General features: G+C 45.9%; 1 protein-coding gene across 1 annotated transcript in view; it reads right to left on the bottom strand.

Moving 5' to 3' along the window:
* Positions 1 to 512: 512 nt before the first annotated feature.
* abcc1 (ATP binding cassette subfamily C member 1 (ABCC1 blood group)) overlaps positions 513 to 20094 on the bottom strand; it is a 37601-nt gene continuing 18019 nt past the window's right edge. Inside the window, exons 16-31 of the mRNA XM_074657236.1 lie at positions 19454 to 19580; positions 18862 to 19038; positions 17630 to 17797; positions 16504 to 16678; positions 16246 to 16306; positions 14263 to 14389; positions 13961 to 14168; positions 13401 to 13711; positions 12244 to 12443; positions 11959 to 12085; positions 11600 to 11701; positions 10578 to 10724; positions 10237 to 10395; positions 7723 to 7889; positions 7393 to 7587; positions 513 to 5760 (exon numbers count right to left, since the gene is read on the bottom strand). Coding sequence (XP_074513337.1) covers positions 5652 to 5760; positions 7393 to 7587; positions 7723 to 7889; positions 10237 to 10395; positions 10578 to 10724; positions 11600 to 11701; positions 11959 to 12085; positions 12244 to 12443; positions 13401 to 13711; positions 13961 to 14168; positions 14263 to 14389; positions 16246 to 16306; positions 16504 to 16678; positions 17630 to 17797; positions 18862 to 19038; positions 19454 to 19580 — 2560 coding nt within the window. The 3' untranslated portion in view covers positions 513 to 5651. The remainder of the gene's footprint in view (positions 5761 to 7392; positions 7588 to 7722; positions 7890 to 10236; positions 10396 to 10577; positions 10725 to 11599; positions 11702 to 11958; positions 12086 to 12243; positions 12444 to 13400; positions 13712 to 13960; positions 14169 to 14262; positions 14390 to 16245; positions 16307 to 16503; positions 16679 to 17629; positions 17798 to 18861; positions 19039 to 19453; positions 19581 to 20094) is intronic.

The following is a 20094-nucleotide window of genomic DNA, read 5'->3' as shown; positions in this document are numbered from 1 at the left end:
GAGCTCCGTCACTTCACAAGACACGGAAAACCTCTGTTGGTCTGGAGGAGCTGCAGCAGTTATTTCTGCACAAACGTCCCCTGTACATTCACTAGATATTCTCAGAGCTAAACTAAACGCACAATTTCTGAATACGGGCTGTTTGTATTTCTCCATGGATTGAGTGTTTTGATACTTTCACAGTATTTATATATCACTTAAACCTGCTTTATAACATAGAGGAAATCTCACTTTTTATAATATGGGACCTTTAAGATGTGTAAGCAATATGCCACCTAAAAATGAAATGATCACAGATCAGATTTTGCTGAACTAAATACCATTTAGTTGTATTTAGTTTAGCTCTTTGCTATCACCTGACCTGGTCTATTTTTTTAAATGCAATTTTATCTACAATTATAATGCAATAGAGAAGTTAACAGCCTTGCAGCATTGGTTTTATTTCCAAAACTGATTACGCAAACCAAGTAGTGCATATATAAAACATCAAACATTCACTTTGTAACCATAAATATGTAACACAAATATGCTTTATTTAATCTCAAAATGGTTTACATTATGTGCGGTGGCACAACCAAAGCTTTTCTCACCTGTTTGTACAAGATCACCAAAAGCACAACTTAACAGCTAAGACATCAGCCAAAAGAAATACTACCAGCTTTTCAACAGAGGAGAGAGCCGTTGTTTGGCCCTAAATTGTCCCACAGCTGCATGAGCATACAGATGTTAGCGATGTGGAGAGTAGCCTCACACTGACCAACTGACAGTGACTCAGAGAATGTAGCAGGAGCTGTTCTTTTCTGTCCCAACACGACACTATCTGTGCACACACCTTTCTAGGACAGGATTAGGGCCATGTGAAAAACTAACTGAGTTATGAGAACTGAATCAGAATTCATTTTTAAATACGTTGAATAAAAATACCCACAGAACTTACACACACGAAAAAATGCTTGTGTTGAAGTGTGTGTAGTTCCATGTATTCAGAAAGGATGCAGGAGTGTTGTGTGATGTCAGCAATGCAAAGCAGTACTGTCTTTATACTGCGGTCCATGATGAGAATATAGTCTCCTCTACACAGACAGAAAAGAAGAATGTTTCCATGGATACTAGATAGTCACTAGTATCTATTATTAGAATATATTTGGTTTGTCAAGACAAATAACTGAATGTTTCTGTGGATTCTAACCAGAGTTTCTATTTTGCATTAAACTCTCCCCGGTGCACACTATAACCTGGGATTTCTTTCTGATGTCATTTCAGGAGCTCTGTCTATACAGTACCTTATCGAAACTGTCATTCAATTGAATAAAATAACACAGTTACTCACTAACACAAATTACAAAAATGCAAAAAAAACATAACACAGTGGCAAATCAATTTGCTGTCAGAGCTGAAGTGAGACTTTGAAAACATATGACTTTTTTTGTTGGTTACTTGTCGGCATGCATCCGTGTGTCTGAAGCATGTCATGTCAGCTGTAAACAATCAAAATGTTATGTAATGTGTGTACATAAAAAGACAAAATGAACCTAAAAGGATAATAACGTCAGTTTGTGTACATTGTGACCTCATTAGAGTTCAGCTCAAATAAAACAGTGTTGTTTTGTTTAATCAAAATACTTCAGCTCCAAAGCGTTCATTACACGAGTGGAGCCTCTAACCCTGATCAGCAGCTTGCATGAACACATCGATTTAAAGCTGAAAGAACACAAACACACAATAAATAAAACAGCGCTGGCTGTAACGTAACAGTCGAGTGGAATCTATCCAACAACATTCCCACAGTTTGTGCGTTATTAGTAGTTTTGTTGTGATTTATGTCGATGTTCAATGTTGCAGACCGCCGCCGCCTGGGCCTATGACATCACCGGCATAGCCGATGTTTTCTGACCAATCAGCTGGCAGCAACGGCAAACACTACCCTCTAATGCTACGTTCACGCTACCAGCGACAAAAGCGACAAAACAGCCGAGCGTGGTCAGCTACATTGCTTCGCTTGTGTTGCTCAAACGCTCGTTGACGTAGTGATGTCGTTAAACAGCGCTGAGAACTAGCTAACGGCATTATTTTTCTTTTTAAATGGAACAGAACAGGGTGACACAAAAACATATGATTGGTTGGCTTCACCGTGTCATTGGAGTGCTGAAAAAAGTTGAGACCAGCTCAACTTTATTTTGTCACTTAGCGATAAGGGTCGGGCGTCAGTTTGTAGCTTTGTGTCACCGGCTTCCGTTGAAAATGACCTGCTGCCTGTTGCACGTACAGTGGAGGAAATAAGTATTTGATCCCTTGCCGATTTTGTAAGTTTGCCCACTTACAAAGAAAAGAACGGTCTATAATTTTAATGGTAGGTTTATTTTAACAGTGAGAGACAGAATATAAAAAAAAATCCAGAAAATCTCATCATATAAAAGTTATAAATTGATTTGTATTTTATTGTGGGAAATAAGTATTTGATCCCCTAGCAACCAGCAAGAATTCTGTCCCCCACAGACCGGTTAGATTAGTCCTCTCGCTTTAAGAAAGTACTCCGAATCTCAACTCGTGACCTGTATAAAAGACAACCGTCTCAACTCATTACCTGTATAAAAGACACCTGTCCACAATCAGATTCCAACCTCTCCACCATGGGCAAGACCAAAGGGCTGTCCAAGGACGTCAGGGACAAGATTGTAGACCTGCACAAGACTGGAATGGGCTACAAGACCATCAGCAAGCAGCTTTGTGAGAAGGAGACAACTGTTGGTGCCATTATTCGGAAATGGAAGAAACACAAAATGACCATCAATCGCCCTCGGTCTGGGGCTCCACGCAAGATCTCGTCTCGTGGGGTATCGATGATCATGAGAAAGGTGAGGGATCAGCCCAGAAATACACGGGAGGAACTTCTTAATGATCTCAAGACAGCTGGGACCACAATCACCAAGAAAACCATTGGTAACACACTACGCCGTAATGGATTAAAATCCTGCAGCGCCCGCAAGGTCCCCCTGCTCAAGAAGGCACATGTACAGGCCCGTCTGTTTGCCAATGAACACCTGAATGATTCAGAGAAGGCTTGGGAGAAGGTGATGTGGTCAGATGAGACCAAAATCAAGCTCTTTGGCATCAACTCGACTCGCCGTGTTTGGAGGAAGAGAAATGCTGACTATAACCCCAAGAACACCATCCCCACCGTCAAGCATGGAGGTGGAAACATTATGTTTTGGGGGTGTTTCTCTGCTACGGGGACAGGACGACTTCACCGCATCTTAAGGAAGGATGGACGGGGCCATGTACCGTGAAATGTTGGGCAACAACCTCCTTCCCTCAGCCAGGACACTGAAAATGGGTCGTGGATGGGTCTTCCAGCACGAGAATGACCAAAAACATACGGCCAAGGCAACAAAGGAGTGGCTCAAAAAGAAGCACATTAAGGTCATGGAGCGGCCTAGCCAGTCTCCGGACCTTAATTCCATAGAAAATCTGTGGAGGGAGCTGAAGCTTCGAGTTGCCAAGCGACAGCCTCGAAACCTTAAGGATTTGGAGATGATCTGCAAAGAGGAGTGGACCAAAATCCCTCCTGAGATGTGCGCAAACCTGGTGACCAACTACAAGAAACGTCTGACCTCTGTGCTTGCCAACAACGTTTCTCCACCAAGTACTGAGTCATGTTTTGCTAGGGGATCAAATACTTATTTCCCACAATAAAATACAAATCAATTTATAACTTTTATATGATGAGATTTTCTGGATTTTTTTTTTATATTCTGTCTCTCACTGTTAAAGTAAACCTACCATTAAAATTATAGACCGTTCTTTTCTTTGTAAGTGGGCAAACTTACAAAATCGGCAAGGGATCAAATACTTATTTCCTCCACTGTACATGTGAACGCAACTTTGGAAGAATCACTATTGATGATCTTCTATTCAACTGAACAAACTAGGGATGCATCGATACCACTTTTTTTCAGACCGAGTACAAGTACTTACATTTGGGTACTCGCCGATACCGAGTACCGATACGAGTACCTCTCTGTGCCAAAAGACCCTCGTTAATTGCCAGCTGGAGGGTGTGAGCGACACACGGCAGGCTGGGGAGTCCCGCATACGAGGTGGTGCGCCGCGACCGGCTATAGGTCGGCTTGGAAAGGCTCGGGGCGAAGGTGGCTCACGGCCGCAGCTTTACGGCGCTCCCCGCCCGGACCTCACCGCGACGGGGCTCCCCGCTCCCGGTGCGACTGTCGACCGGGGCAGACTGGCCTCAGGGTGCCCCCAACCGCGTCGTGCCGCGGCCCACGTAAAAGGTGTCAGGGGTCTGCGGCGTTGTCGGCAACCCAACCGACCCGTCTTGAAACGCGAACCAAGGAGTCTAACGCACGTGCGAGTCAGAGGGTGCAAGCAAAACCCCGTGGCGCAATGAAAGTGAGGGCCGGCGCGCGCCGGCTGAGGTGGGATCCCGGCCGAGCGGGGTGGGACGAGAGGTTAACGTCACGCTGCTGTAAAGTGGTATTGGTGCCGTTGTATCGGAGCCATTTTGCGAGTACAAGTATGAGTACATGAGCACCGTATCGGTATCGGTGCATCCCTAGCTTTGCTAGCTAAAAGGTCAAAACATTAGCTGTGTCCCAGTTCCATACTGCGTACTAATTCTAAATGGATTTGAGTCCACTTCACTGTGCCCTGGGAAACCTGCTTCACAGATCAGCCTGGGATATTTTATATTCTCCTTAGAATAAGAAAATAAACAAAAGTGCCAGCCTTATTCATTAAATTGAGTGCTGGCCACAGATTGTGTCATTTCCTGTCAGTATAAAACTGTAAAGTATGTTGATTTCTTAAATACTAACTGAAAAAATACAGCATACTACAAAAGATTAGTATACAGAACGTACTGTATACAATTAGTACGTAGTATGGAATTGGGACAAGGCAAATAGCGAGGCATGAATTTCTCACTTAAAGGTAGGGTCGACGATGTTGGAAAGCTAGCAGAATTTGAAAGTAGCATCGCTTCAGGAGCTCCGTCTAAACCTCCCCGTTTTTTCGGTTGGATCATTTTTAAAAATCTAGCGTACTCTTACTTGTTTCTCAACATTACCAACCCTAGCTTTAAAACCTGCATCTCAAAACAGCTGGGATGTTAGAGGGTAGTCTTTGACTATACGACTTTGGACTTACAGGACAGGACAACAGCCCTTTTGTCCTCTACTGACCTCAGCACTGGCTACCACAACCAGAGGTGAACTGTTTCTGAGACAGACTGCAGGGAGTTCTGTCTGTAGAGAAGTCAACTTCTCCTTCCTTGCTCAAGCAAAAAGGTACAATGCTCTGTCGAAATATAAGCCGTGAGCAGCGTGTCCCCTGTTAGAACTTGTCCCCCCTGGTCCATGGCAGAAAAAGAACGTGAAGAAACACGGGGGTACGGAGACATGATGTGGGCTAACAGGTAGAAAGCTGGGTTGTTTTGGACAGACAACATAGAATTGTGTGAGGACTGTGTACGGAGGAGCAGGTCAAACCAAAACCGGTTGTTCTCATCAACGCCCTTTGCTTAAATAGGCAAACACTAAATCTTAAACGATTCCCCTACTTTACCTCCCTCTCCCTCTTTGACTCAGGACCTCCACAGCAGTGAGCCAGAGGAGAAGGGAGTGTTGTCTCCTGCTTCAGACCAGCCCAGCATCCTTGGCCATCTTGTAAAAGGCTCCTCTTTGAGCGATGAGATTGGAGGGGGAGTCGAACTCTGTCATCTCTCCCTTGTCCAACACCAGGACCCTAGAGGGAGCACAAAGAAGTCCTAGTACTACAGCTGCTTCTTATACTTCTATACAAAACTACCTCTACATTTGTTAGTATAATAAAGCCTCAAATCTACCTCATGCAGCCTGTGTTCGAACACTCTTGTCTGCATGCACTTTATCTTGTGATAATGACAAACTAATGCTCCAGATTACAATAGAAGTAGGGATGTCACGAGAACCGGTACCAAGTCGATGCCAAAATTCTGAAAAGCGTGACGGTACTTGTTTTCCACAATACCGAAGGTACCGTACGATGCCTGCAGGATCCGAAATTAACACCCAGCCAAGCGCCAAATGCAGCTGCTTCTGTCCTCCACTCACACACACACACACAACATCGCCATGCAGCAGCGAGATCAAGAGATGCAGAGATCCTTTATGTTCGAGAAGAGGATTCACTCGTGGGGGGAGAACTGAACTGAACAAACTAAATTTCTATCTTTTGTTTCTTATTGCTAAATCTCTGAAAAGTGGTGTTTTTTTGTATTGAACTCTGGACTCTTTATTTCCAGTGAATGTTATTGGGACTTGCATTTGATTATCTTACACTTAAAGGGGACATATCGTGCTCATTTTCAGGTTTCTACTAGAACATGTTTACATGCTTTAATGTTCAAACAACACATTATTTTCCTCATACTGTCTGTCTGAATATACCTGTATTCACCCTCTGTCTGAAACGCTCCGTTTTAGCACATTTCAACGGAATGGCAACGGAATTGCGTTGCTAGGAAACGGCTTGGGCCCATGTTTACTTCCTGTCAGCTGATGTCATTCACATACACTAAAACAGGAAATAAACTGGGACACAATGTTTATGTTTAAAACTGTGAAATGGTCTAAATATTGTAAATTTGTGACATCACAAATGGACAGAATTCCTAACGGCTTGTTTCAAACGCACAATTTCTGAATACGGGCTGTGTGTATTTCTCCGTATATTGAGCGTTTTGATAGTTTAACAGTATTTATATAGAACTTAAAACGGCTTTATAATATAAAATACATGAAAATAACACTTTTTACAATATGGGACCTTTAACTCCCCTGATCCACTTTGTTTGAGCCGATCTAACAGCATCCAATCAAATTTCAGGAGAAAACCATAGAGAACTAACGTTACGTTACTGAGCACCAGATGGATCCAGTTACTCTGCTGTTAAAATGACGTTACATTTGGTGAAGAGCGCAAATGGCTTGTTTAGGACTTGAGACCCGAGTTGGGACTTAAGTCACAGACTTGTGACTTGCAGAACAATGACTTGGTCTCACCTCTGGTAGCCTTTACCCGGTGAAATGTCACCATGTCAGTGAATTTAAACTACTGCTTGCAATCTGAGGATATATATAGACACATGTACACATTACATGGGATTTTTTTTTTTTTTTTTTACTGTGGTATCGAATTTGGTATCGAGAATGGTGGAAATTCACTGGTATTGGTATCGACTACTAGATTTCTGGTATCGTGACATCCCTAATTAGAATCCATTCATTATCCTATTGGCTGTATAAACTGGTACACACAAACACACACACACACACAAATGGAAAGGAATTAACATATTAAAGCATTCTGTAACTGTCTATGTGTAGAGTACAGTACCTGTTGTAGTCCATGATGGTGTTAAGGCGATGAGCTATGGTCAGGACAGTGCTGTCCTCAAACTGAGAGCGGATGGTGGACTGGATCAGGTTGTCTGTCTCCATGTCTACGGCTGCTGTGGCCTCATCTAGAACCAGGACCTTGGTCTTCCTCAGCAGAGCTCTTGCCAAGCACAGCAGCTGCCGCTGACCCACACTGGAGAGAGAACGCCGAGACGTATTTATGTCTCTTATACGAGCCTGATTCAAACAAAAACCTGGTTCTCTCTGCAGCAGAGATGAATGAAGATTTTTGGTAGTTTGCATGGCTGTATACATAAAGCAGTTATACCTGAGGTTCTCTCCTCCTTCGCTACACTCGTGGCTGAGTTTGTTTGGCAGGCCGGACACGAAACTCTTGAGATGGGAATACTCCAGGGCCCTCCATATTTCCTCGTCAGAGTAGCTGTCGAAAGGATCCAGGTTCATCCTCAGAGAGCCTGAAAACAGCACTGGGTCCTGAGGAAGAGGGGAGAGAGGGTTGAATGTCAAGTATGGGACAAGTCAGGCTGCATTCATCAGACGTTGCGTCGATTAGCACCAAGTGGCTGCGCAACGGTTAATGTCTTTTGTTCCCTCGTGGCCGGGTTGTACAGGATCCCCAGTTGCGTGATTCGGCTACCGCAACGGAACTTCGGAATGCGTTTCTCCAAAAGTTGAGTCTTCATCAACTTTTTCGACCCACAGGCCGCTGCATTTTTTTTTCCAGCACCCCCTTGCGATCCCCCACCGCTGCAGATTAAACGCCGCGATGCCCGATTTGGTGTGAATGCATCTTTAGCTGTGCCTCGTTTCTGTGTCTCTTCCTCAGGAGGATGCTACAAAGCCCCTCAGCGGGACTGATCTGCAAAGCTGCACCTCCTCGCTAAAACGGCATGCTGTACAGACCCAGCTAAGCATCATTGGCCCTGTTCAGACCTGCTATTAACATGCGTCCTCAGTGATCCCATCCCAAGACTCCAGACGCATCGAGGACGCATTGAGATCAGCTCTTTCAGATCACATTCAGAGGTGGTCTGGGCCACATATGACCACATTCTTTTAGCAGTGTCTAGTAAATGGTAAATGGACTTGGACTTATATAGCGCTTTTCTAGTCTTCCGACCACTCAAAGCGCTTTAGTGAATGTGTCCTGGGTCACATTAAGGACCGCCTACTCATCTGATGTCCAGCTGGGATCCGCGGGATCACCGCGCTCCTCGGGTGAATAAACAGGCAGACACGGGCGCTTGTCAGCATGAAACGGCCTCTGTGCTCTACTGGATCCTGTCAGTACAACTGTATTTTATTAAAATAAATCTTGTTTATAGGCTACAGATCTACAGACTATCAGACTAGGCACGCGAAGTACATTATTATCATACTGTCGGAGATGTGTCAGTGTTTTTGTTCTGCTGCTTTGCACGGTGCAGACACCCGTCCACCCACCTGTTGTTTGTCCTCCCCAGCTCTCTGGAGCGCTGTACCCCGCTGTTGTCTGGCAAAAGCAGCGGGTCTAGCGGCGCGGAGGTCCCCGGGACTGCTGATACAATAACCTTTTATTTTGATGTTATTACAATGTACCAGAATTCACGAATATGTAGGATATTACTACTGACACTCATGTAGTATTACGTCACAACGGCTGCTGTATTAGCCGTGTGTTTACTACGTGTTTATTTGCATATAGAGCGGGGAAGTGAGATCGGATCACAAGTGGTCACTGAAGACGCATGTGGAGACGCATTCTAATGCCAGGTGTGAACAGACGTACTTAAAGCTGTCCACTTGTGATCCGATCACTGAGGACGCATGTTAATACCAGGTCTGAACAGGGCCTATGAGAGCTCCGCCCTTATGGCACCAAAACAACACAAGAGACACAGTGGACTAGTATACATCGCCTTTGCGTGTCTTACAATTTAACCAAATAAGTCCACTCAGAGTGGACACAATGAGGCCACACTCTTTCAGCTTTCAACTGGGACAAAGCGATTGTTTCTTTAGCTTGGAAATAATGAACACAAGCTGAATAACTGGTGCAGCGTCTAGTAGCGATAACACCATTTCTCAGTTTACCTGGGGCTAGCATTAAAGCTGCAGTAGTCAGTATATTTTTGGCATCATTGGGCAAAAATTCCATAATAACCTTTCAGCATATTGTAATTCAAGTGTTCTGAGAGATAACTAGACTTCTGCTCCTCCTCATGGCTCTGTGTTCAGGCTTTAGAAAATCTAGCCCGTGACGGGAGACTTTGACCAATCACAGGTCATTTCATTGAGAGAGAGCGTTCCTATTGGCTGTGCTACAGTCATGTGAACAGAACTTGGCGTTCCTTCACCAGATTTCACAATGGCGGCGGCGTCACGAACGTTCTCATTTCACATCTAAACTGTACACTACAAGATGATTCTGAAAACATCTGAGGAGAGAAATAGACATTGACGTAACAGAATATTGATTCATATTTGATCAGCTCGGCCTAGTTTGACCGTTTGGTCGGAGTTCGTGAGTGATTGACAGCCGGCTCTCATAGACGGCAGCTGGACAGCAGACCTCAAATCAGCTCTTACTGCTTGTTTTCCTCCGGTCTGTGAAATCTTGCAGATGCCGTTAGGAGCACCGGAGGACACAGAGGAACATGATTTTTTTCAGGTTACCTGTTTCATGTACTACTGTCAGGAGATAGCGACTGTTTTATAAAAATAACTTTTTTTAATCATATTTGCTCCAATCTTGCCTACTGATGCTTTAACTTCCATCCATGTGCAGAACATTCACATGCCGTTTAACTATTACGTTCTGTTGAGTCCTCTCTGCACTGACCTGTGGTATGATGGTGATTCTGGAACGAAGCTCGTGGAGGCCCAGCTGAGCGATGTCCACCCCGTCGATGAAGATGTGGCCCTCCGATGCCTCGATGATCCGGAACAGCGCCAGCGTCAGGGAGGATTTCCCCGCTCCGGTGCGCCCCACAATCCCCACCTTATGGGGAGACGTAGCAGCAAACGTTACAGGCCACAGACATGCTGCACACACACACAGGGTACACAGAATGTACACACACAGTCACACACACAATCCCTCATCAATTCACCCACGATCAGATCAAACAGACCAGTGGAAGTAGATCACTGGCTTCAGTGTAGTGATGTAAAGAGGCAGACCTTCTCTCCTCTGTTGATGGTGATGGTGATGTTGCGGATGGCGAGGTCCAGATCGTGGCGGTAGCGCAGGCCCAGGCCTTTGATGTCTATGCAGCCATCGGTTGGCCACCCCGGGGGGAGGCTGGAGGGCTCGTGTTTCCACTCTGCCTGGTGGTCAGAGGATACTCATTTAAACAAGCATAACCCCCCCTCACAACTCCACACCCCACCCCTGCACTCTTATTTAGTTTAGAGCTAGGACACAGCGGTGGAAGTATCAAGATCTTTCACAGCGGTAATAAAAACAATGTTAAAAAATACTTCAAATGTAAAAATCTTTTATTCAAAATCTCCCTTCAGTAAATCAGCAAAATGTACTTGAAGTATCAAATCTAAAAGGAGTTATTAAGTAGCAGAATGACCCCCGTCAGTGTATTATTAGATATTAGAATGGTCAACCCCTAACCCTGTGTTTTAGCTGGCCAAGCTGGAGCTCATTCTAATTACCTTCTACACAGTTTAGTAGTTCAATCTGTAACAATGCATCATTATATCATTTATATATCAGTCGTAGCGAACTCGCCGCCAGCACGCAATGCATCCTGGAACATGTAGGCACTGGAACACACACAAGCTGCGAGAGGGGAAGTTACACCGACCCTCTGAACTTACTGATACTTTGTGTCACATAAACATCTCATCCCATTGGCTGTGCAGCTCGCTCCTTCAGACTGCGCCTGACGGTACTCGTGGCCTCTTGTCTGTCATATCTCCATATTACACACACACTTTATTTCATTCTGATTGAAATCATTCCGAGTGAAGATCTCAGGTGTTTCGCTGTTCACATGGAATGTGATCTAATGCAGCTATTCTCAACCACTGGGCCTCAGAGCACCACCTAGTGGGCCTCAGAGCACCACCTAGTGGGCCTCAGAGCACCACCTAGTGGGCCTCAGAGCATCACCTAATGAAAATGATTATGATATGGGACCTTTAAAACAGAGAGAATACCGATTTTTTTCTCTGTTTCTTCTTCGTACCTCTTTCTCTGTGTCACTGTACTCTTTCACTTTCTCCACAGCCACTATGTTGGTCTCCACATCAGAGGACATCCTCACCAGCCAGGTCAGAGAGGCAGTCAACTGCACAGAGGACAGAGGAAAGAAATTTCTAAAAACACAGATCTGTTCACCTACCACTACATCTATCTATGCACATTGGTGTGTTTTTCTTTGGTTTTTTTCGATGTCCGTCTCAAATCTCTACCTCCCCCCAAATACAATGAAGGTGAATGGAATCTACATTTTTGATAGATTATTGCAGCATTAAAAAAAAAATAGTTTAGACCTGCGTTACCCGTTCCAGGTCACACAGGTCAGTTGTGAGTAGGAGTGTTTACCTGGAGGGCGTAGGAGATAGCCAGCCCCATGATGCCCGGACTGAGGCTCTCTCTGGCTATGACAGCAAATAAAGCAGCAAATGACACGATGCAGTTTCCTACGAACTCCAGGCGAACGGCCAGCCATCTGAACAAACACACATTCATTGACACCATAAGGAAAGAAGATGATTGTAGGAACTAAAGTGTCACATTCAATGCAACAGCTGTGTTTTCCTCACTAAAGACAATGTAGAACTGTTGCAGCAGGTAGTAGGAAGGTTTAGGAAGTGAGTAGTAACTAACCTGTTTGCTACTATGCTGGGGTAGTAAGCCTTCTGGTTGTGATCCACCCGCTGGTCACTCTCACGGATGAAGCGCTCCTGTTCGCCAAAGGCTCGGATGACGGAGGTGCCCAGCAGTGTTTCGTTGAAGTGGGTGTAGATGGGCGAACGGCTGACCGACTCCAGACGCTTCAGCTGGCGGGACGACGCCACGTAAAACCTCTGGACAAGAGGAAGGACAGAGACGTGTGACGACCTCGATCGCATCAAGCAGGGATGCACCGATACTGATACCAGTATCGGGTATCGGGTCCGATACTGTGCTCATGTACTTGTACTCGCTAAACGGCTCCGATACAACGGCACCGATGCAATTTTACGGCAGCGTGACGTTAACCTCTCGTCAGCATCTTTCGGGTCCTATCGCACATGCTCACGCTCCACCTCCCCGACGGTGCGGGCGAGACGGGCCGGTGGTGCGCCCGACCCCCAGGGACTGGGATCCCACCTCAGCCGGCGCGCCTCACTTTTGCTTGCACCCTCTGACTCGCGGGTGGGTCGGGTGGGTTGCCGACATCGCTGCAGACCCATGGCGCCTTTTACGTGGGCCGAACACCGCCCTGGGGGCACGACGCGGTTTGGGCGCACTGAGGACAGTCCGCCCCGGTCAACAGTTGCACCGGGAGCAGGGGGCCCCGTTCCTCCCCGGAGGTGAGAGAGGTCGCAGCGTGCACTTTGGCCACGGCCCCGGGAAGCACCTTCGCCCCGAGCCTTTCCAAGCCGACCTAGAGCCAGTCGCGGCGCACCGCCTCGTATGTGGGACTCCCAGCCTGCCGTGTGTCGCTCACACCCTCCAGCTTGCTGTTAACGAGGGTCTTTTGGCACAGAGAAGTACTCGTATCGGTACTTGGTATCGGCGAGTACCCAAATGTAAGTTCTTGTACTTTTACTCCGTCTGAAAAAAAGTGGCATCAGTGCATCCCTAACATCAAGTTACCAGTCAGAATTAAACACAGAAGTGGTAGGACAGATGTTTACATCCTCATCAGATGAACAGTGTAGGAACGTAGACCTCTTTACGCATAGTCCTCCATGTTCAGGGGACCAAAATGTATTGAAAACGTATGAAAGCAAAGGAAAAAGGTAGTTGTTTTTGCCATCTGATAAATTCCAACTAACCTGCACAAAAAAGTAGAGCAGACCGAGGAAAGGAATGATGATGGCTACCAGCGGCGTGGCGATCAGGATGATGACACAAGAACCCAACACGTTTAACATGGAGCCCAAGAACATCTTAATAATCATGGGGATCACTGAGTCGATGGTGTCGATCTCTTTGGCAAAGCGGTTGATCAGGTTGCCGCTGGGGGTTCGCTCGAAGAAGGACATGGGCGAGCGCAGGACGTCGTACAGCATAGACTGGTGGAGGTAGCGGGACGCCAGGATGCCCCCGATGGATGTGGAGAGGGAGTAACCGAAGACCGCCACACCTGCAAGAGAGCGGGGGGAGCTTTATAGGATCATTATGTATGTTTTCAGGATGGCTGGGCATGTGTCCAGTGTAGGTGTGAATGACAAAGAAAGAAAAACACAAACGAACAACTTCCATGTTCTACTGGCGTGTCCGAACCATCGGAATCTATCCTTCCCTTTAAGCTTCTTGGCTCGATGTCTAGTTTTGTTCTTGTGTTATTTCTGTATTGTGTATCCGTTCCTCCCTCCCCTCACCCCCTCCTCACCTTGGGACAGGCCGAGAGCGCCGTACACCCCGAGTCTCATCTGTCTGTAGGGCTGGGTGCCGTTCACCACGGGGTCGTCGGTCCACAGGCTCAGCCAGTAGTTGGAGAACAGGGAAACCAGGTGGTGGGTGAGGAACAGCAGCAGACTGATGATGGACAGGATCACTCCGATTGCTTTCAGATAAGCGCAGAACACAGACAGCTTGACCTAGAGAGGGAGAGGAGACCAGCTAGGATCAGACCGTCACATACTGTATATAGATATACCGTGATGAAGTCTTTGCTCTGATGCCTCTGCCTACCCGTCCAGTGCTGGCCTTGTCAGCCTCTGTCAGCTTGCCCGACTCGGGGTGCTTGGCTTTGTTGCTCAGCACTTCGCCCTCCTTACCCGTCTGGGACAGTTTAGACACACTGCTGTCCCCTGGAGAGCTGCTTACACATGAAGCAATACAAAGAAACATGTTGTGTTATATACAAGAGCTTCAAAAAGGACAAACAGCTAGTATATATACAGTATGCTGAAATAAACATTTAAGTTGAAGTCTGGAGATAATGATCCCCACGCGTGACCCACGTACGGGTGATTTGAGAGAATTTGTGGCGCTTGCCAATTTTCTTGTACTTTGAATTTTCACTGTGGCAACTTGTGCATTTGAGTAGTCTCTAGGAAAATGACTGACAGCCGCCCCTGGGTCTTCATGCAGGTCTCTGTCCAATATCACCTGAAAGTGACACATCACCTGTGTGTACTGTAGGATTTCAGATTCTTAATTTTTTTACTCTTTGGTAACATTTTTGTGAATGAAACTTTCCCACAAACAGGGCGGAACAGGAAGCCTCATATGGCAATTTTAGGGGCATGAATTATGCTAATGATCAGATCTTGAGAACATTCACTTCCTCTTGAAAAGGCAGAAACAAGTCATTTACCACAAGTTGGTGAAGTTAAAGGGACTCTATGTAGGAATCAGAAATAGCTTGTTAACAGCGACACCTGTGGCCGATAAGTCAACAAAAGTCAGCGTCCTGTTGCTCGCGCTTGTGCTCGCTCTACATAGACATGAACGAGCATCGCTCAAAACAGTGAGGAGACACACGTCAGCTAAAACCACAATATCACTCTATATTTCAGCTGCTTGGCAGTAATGTTAGCTGACCAGACGAAGGTCTCTCCATGAATCAATGCTGATCCTAGTGTTGGCTTTTCCTGCCTCAGCCTCCCGACCGCGGCCGGAGGGAACGGGGGAGACGCCGGAGTTTTGGTCGGAGACGATAACGTTTCTCTCTGAGGAGCCCCGTCACTTCACAAGACACGGGAAACCTCTGTTGGTCTGGAGGAGCTGCAGCAGTTATTTCTGCACAAACATCCACTGAACATTCACTAGATATTCTCAGAGATACACTAACTCTTCTGCAGTGTGGAGTGAGCAGCATGCACGTGAGAGTAGAGCGAGAGAGAACGAGCGCGGTGTGTGAGTGAAGGCAAGCAGACAGGCATAGGAGCAGACACAGCATCGTCTTCCCTGTGTCTTCTGGCCGTGGTCGGGGGGGCTGGAGCAGGAAGAGTCAACACTGTTTAACAGACGGGCTTCACTAAATATAACTTTGCGGTTTTGGTGCTTCCGTGTAGTTTGTGTTGGAACAGCATAGCCACACGCGAGCGTGCATTGGACACCGACCTGCAATGATTTATTGGAGTGTAAGAAGTTACAAACAGTCCCTTTAAGACTTGGAACACAAAAAAAACCGATTGGGATGAGAATAGGTAAAAGCTCCAACATGAGGCCCATTCTGTAATTTACTTGTTCACAAATCCCATGTGCAGATGCAGAGCCAAACGAACAATGAATTTCACCCACTAACATGGTCAATTGGAAAATGGATTTGCATTTATATAGCGCCTTTCTAGTCTTCCGACCGGGGATGTCACGATACCAGAAATCTACTAGTCGCTACCAATACCAGTGAATTTCCACGATTCTTGATACCCAATTCGATACCACGGTAAAAAAAAAAGGCTGTCATGCAAGGAGCTAACCATCTAAATTAATAAACTCATTCACACATCGATGGCTCAGCCTTCGGGAGCAGTTTGGGGTTAAGTGTCTTGCCCAAGGACACTTTGACATGTGGTCTGGAGGAGCCAGGGATCGAACCACCGACCTTCCGATTGGTGGGCGACCCGCTCTACCACAGCCGCCCACAGGTATTGTGTGTGAATCCAAAACCTGATATATCTGATTTCTCTGTGCCATAGAGCTCCGTTGTCGTCCAGTTTTACTCACCCAACCGGAGCAGCTGCACTGCCGTTGTTTAATCCTTTGGTTCCAGTCTTTGGCGTAGGTTCTAAATGTAGGAGGGAAACAAAAACAATTATGTTTTTTGTGACAAAAAGCATTGATCCCTAAATTTTATCTGCATCCAGTGCAGCAAACCATTAAGATCCAAAACACAGTTAATGTTCACGGAGCAGATTTCTCATTCTGAGCATCGCAATCAATAACCTAAAATAATTAAATGAAACAACTTTATGTATGTCTCACCATCGTTGTCAGTGTTTTCGACGGCGGCGTATGTTCGCAGAAACTCAGCGAAGGCTCCCTCCGTGGCCATGAGATGCTGGTAGGAGCCCATCTCTGTGATCTCTCCCTCCACCATGACCAGGATCAGGTCAGCCTGGGGCAGGTAGCTCAGTCCGTGGGTCACCAGCACGCGAGTCTGCACACATCCACACATATTTATTCACACGCTAGTGTGTAAAAGGTGATACCTGTACCATTTTAAAGTCAGTAAATCATTACGGTATTCATTCCACAATCAGAATCATTCAAAAACCTTTAAAAATTAAACATACACACACACATTAGTCGGGTCCAAAACCTACCGACTTCTGGGAGAGACCCGGGGGCTAACTTTTTTATAAAAGCTCCATAGAAGTCAAATCAGTCATCAAAACGGCTTAGCCAGAGATTTTGGACCATACTATATTAAAAAACTAGAATGCACCCGAGACGCATAGAGATCCGATCCCTCAGACCACATTCAGAGGTGGTCTGGGCCGTCATACAGTCTTTTAGGGCCACATTAAGGTCCGCCTACTCGACTGACGTCCCTCTGGGATCCGCGGGGTCTCACTACGCTCCTCATTTGAACAGACAGGCAGACACGAGCCTCGCAACATGGAAATCGCTTCTGTGCACAACTGTGTCCTGTCGGTTTCCTTTACAGGCTACGGTAATATATGAAAATATCAGATCTATAGGCTATCTCTATCAGACAAGGCACGTGATGTGCATCGCTGCCTGCTGTCTGTGATGTGTTGGGTGTTTTTGTTCTGGTGCTCTGCACAGATCTGACACCTGCCAGCCCTCATCCCCGGTTCTAAGGCAGAGAGTGCCGGTAGACAATGACCTAACATTTTTATGTTAAAATGTACCGAAGTTCACAAATATGTTATTACTACTGACATTCCTCTAATATTACGTTGTCAACGGCTGCTGTATCAGCCGTGTGTTCACTACGTGTCTATTTGCATATAGAGCGGAGAAGTGAGATCTGATCACTCAAGTGGTCACTCAAGACGCATGTGGAGACGCATTCTAATTCCAGGTGTGATCGCATCACCCGAGATGCATGTTACTGCCAGGTCCGAACGGGGGCCACGCTCACCTTGTCCTTCAGCAGTCCCTGTGGGCCGATGACTTGCTCGAAGATATGCTTTCCTATGTGAGCGTCGACGGCGGACAGCGGGTCGTCCAACAGGTAGACGGCGCGGTCACAGTAAACGGCCCTGGCCAGGCTCACCCTCTGCTTCTGACCTCCAGATAGATTCACTCCCTGTACAAAAAGAGAGAGACGGACAGAGATAAAGCCAGAGATAGAAACAAAGCAAGGGTACTTCATCATTTAAATACTGCTGTGCCTTGTGTGGCGTCTACGTACGTTTTTACAAAAGTATAGTCAGCATATCATAAACCTGTCTCTGAAGTCTCCAACAGAGGTTAAAATAGATTATATAGGGAGTGTAATCAACGAGTTAGACGACGTGGCAGGTTGAAGCTCCCTTGTGTTCTAGGGTTGGGCCTGTGTTGGCCCCGGGCCACACTGCCTGTGTGCATCGCAGAACCTCTTGCCTTTTATTTCGGTGCCCATGTTAACAGGTTAGAGCGGCCGTACAGCCCTCGGCTGCATGTCGGCTGCGGCAAATCTAGAGATTCATGGCGTTGCCTATTTTTTCTACGTGCGGTTCACAGCAAAACTAGATAATGAAAATGATCTTTTGACCGTATATTGACATCATACCAGCAACATTACCACAGTTTCAATGTCTATATCTGAAGAATATGTCACAAACATGAAAATAAAGAGTTAATATTTATTTTTAACCCAACACTTCCTGTCTTCATTTCAAAATAAAATCCCTCTAGTGTTTTTCTGTGGACAGAATTCCTTCATTTGTTAACAGGAGGCTTTTATTCTGAAATATTTGCAGGACAGCGTTGTGGAAAATGCAGCGACTTGCATGACTCCATAAATCAATAGAGTATCGGCTTTTAATGGTGGATTATTATTATTATTTACAAATGAGTACACGCTTCTTAACCTTTCCTCTGTCTAAAATAAATATAAATGACATTTATAATGAAGTGAAATGGCCATTACGAAAGGCAAACTATGTAGAAAGAAAGGGCTGACACTAGCAGCCCAGCAGCAGCTGCAACGCTGTCGGTGTGGACACCACACGCGTGTGAGACACGCAGCAGTTCAGCGACGTAGCCGTCACACGCTGTTCGTGCAGGCAGTGTGTCCCTGGTGTGACTCCAGTGGGGATTGCAGACAACTTGGACAGACATTTGTACCGATCTGCAGATAAATAGGCCGTGTGTTCATGATGGTGATACCTTCTCTCCGATCTCTGTCTCGTCTCCAGCGGGAAGGATCTCAAGGTCGGGCTGAAGGGCACATGCTTCCACCACACTTTGATACCAGGCCTCTCTCCTCTCCTGACCAAACATGATGTTGTCTTTCAGTGTGGTATTCTGGATCCAGGCCTGCTGAGAAACATAGGCCACGGAACCCTGCGGGGCGACATACACACATTGTAAATTTCATGGCATTCTGTAGTTGATGATGAGCAGTCAGAAAGACAGAGCACGATCCTGCTTTAATGTCCCCACATCCCCATGGGTTTGCAATACTGTGAACAGCTTTTAGACCGAAGTGATCCTAGCCACTCGCATTAACGGAAAACCTGTTACACTAATAAACAGCAGCTTGTATTCAGTCATGTTCTGTCTAGATCAGGGGTCTGCAACCTGCGGTTCCGGAGCCACATGCGGCTCTTTAGCTCCTCTCCAGTGGAAAAAATGGAAATGAATAACTGTTTTTTGTTTACATTTTCATTTTTATTTATCATTGTTGTAGGTCTATGGTACGACGGTACGCTGTGCGCGAGCGTCATGTGTTTGTGTGAGAGAGAGCGAGAGCAGTCACCTTGACAGCCACAGTTCCTTCTAGTTTGTCCATCTCTCCGAGCAGGGCGGACAGCAGCGAGGACTTTCCCGAACCCACGAGTCCCACCACGGCCACCAGAGAGCCTTCAGGGATACTCACATTCATCCTGCAGAAACACACACAGGGAGATTCAACTCAATTCACTTCCACTCCATCCAAGAAATAATCTGGCTAATTTCTTCATTCTTAGGACTTACATACTTATAAATGATATTTATAAAGAGGTACATAGTAAACTATTTGTAACTTTTTTCTTTGCTGCTTTGTGTGATATTGTGGGAGGAAACACGCAGAAAAAACAGTAGCAACTGAAATGTTTTCTTTTGGTAATTTGAGGACAATATGAACTGAAGACAGAAATGTTTGCCCCCCCCCCCATTACTTAAAGGTCCCATATTGTAAGAAGTGACATTTTCATGGCTTTTATATTATAAAGCAGGTTTAAGTTCTATATAAATACTGTGAAACTAAACGCTTTATCCCCATATTCAGAAACTGAGCTTTTGAAACAAGCCGTCCGGATTTATTTCCATTTGTGATGTCACAAAATCACAATATTTAGACCATTTCAAAGTTTTAAACGTAAACATTCTAAATGGGTCTCAGTTTATTTCCTGTTG

Source organism: Sebastes fasciatus, chromosome 13 (genome assembly GCF_043250625.1).
Source record: "Sebastes fasciatus isolate fSebFas1 chromosome 13, fSebFas1.pri, whole genome shotgun sequence".
Taxonomy (NCBI): domain Eukaryota; kingdom Metazoa; phylum Chordata; class Actinopteri; order Perciformes; family Sebastidae; genus Sebastes; species Sebastes fasciatus.
Note: the sequence above shows the minus strand (reverse complement) of the source record. Positions and strands in the feature narration are given on the sequence as shown.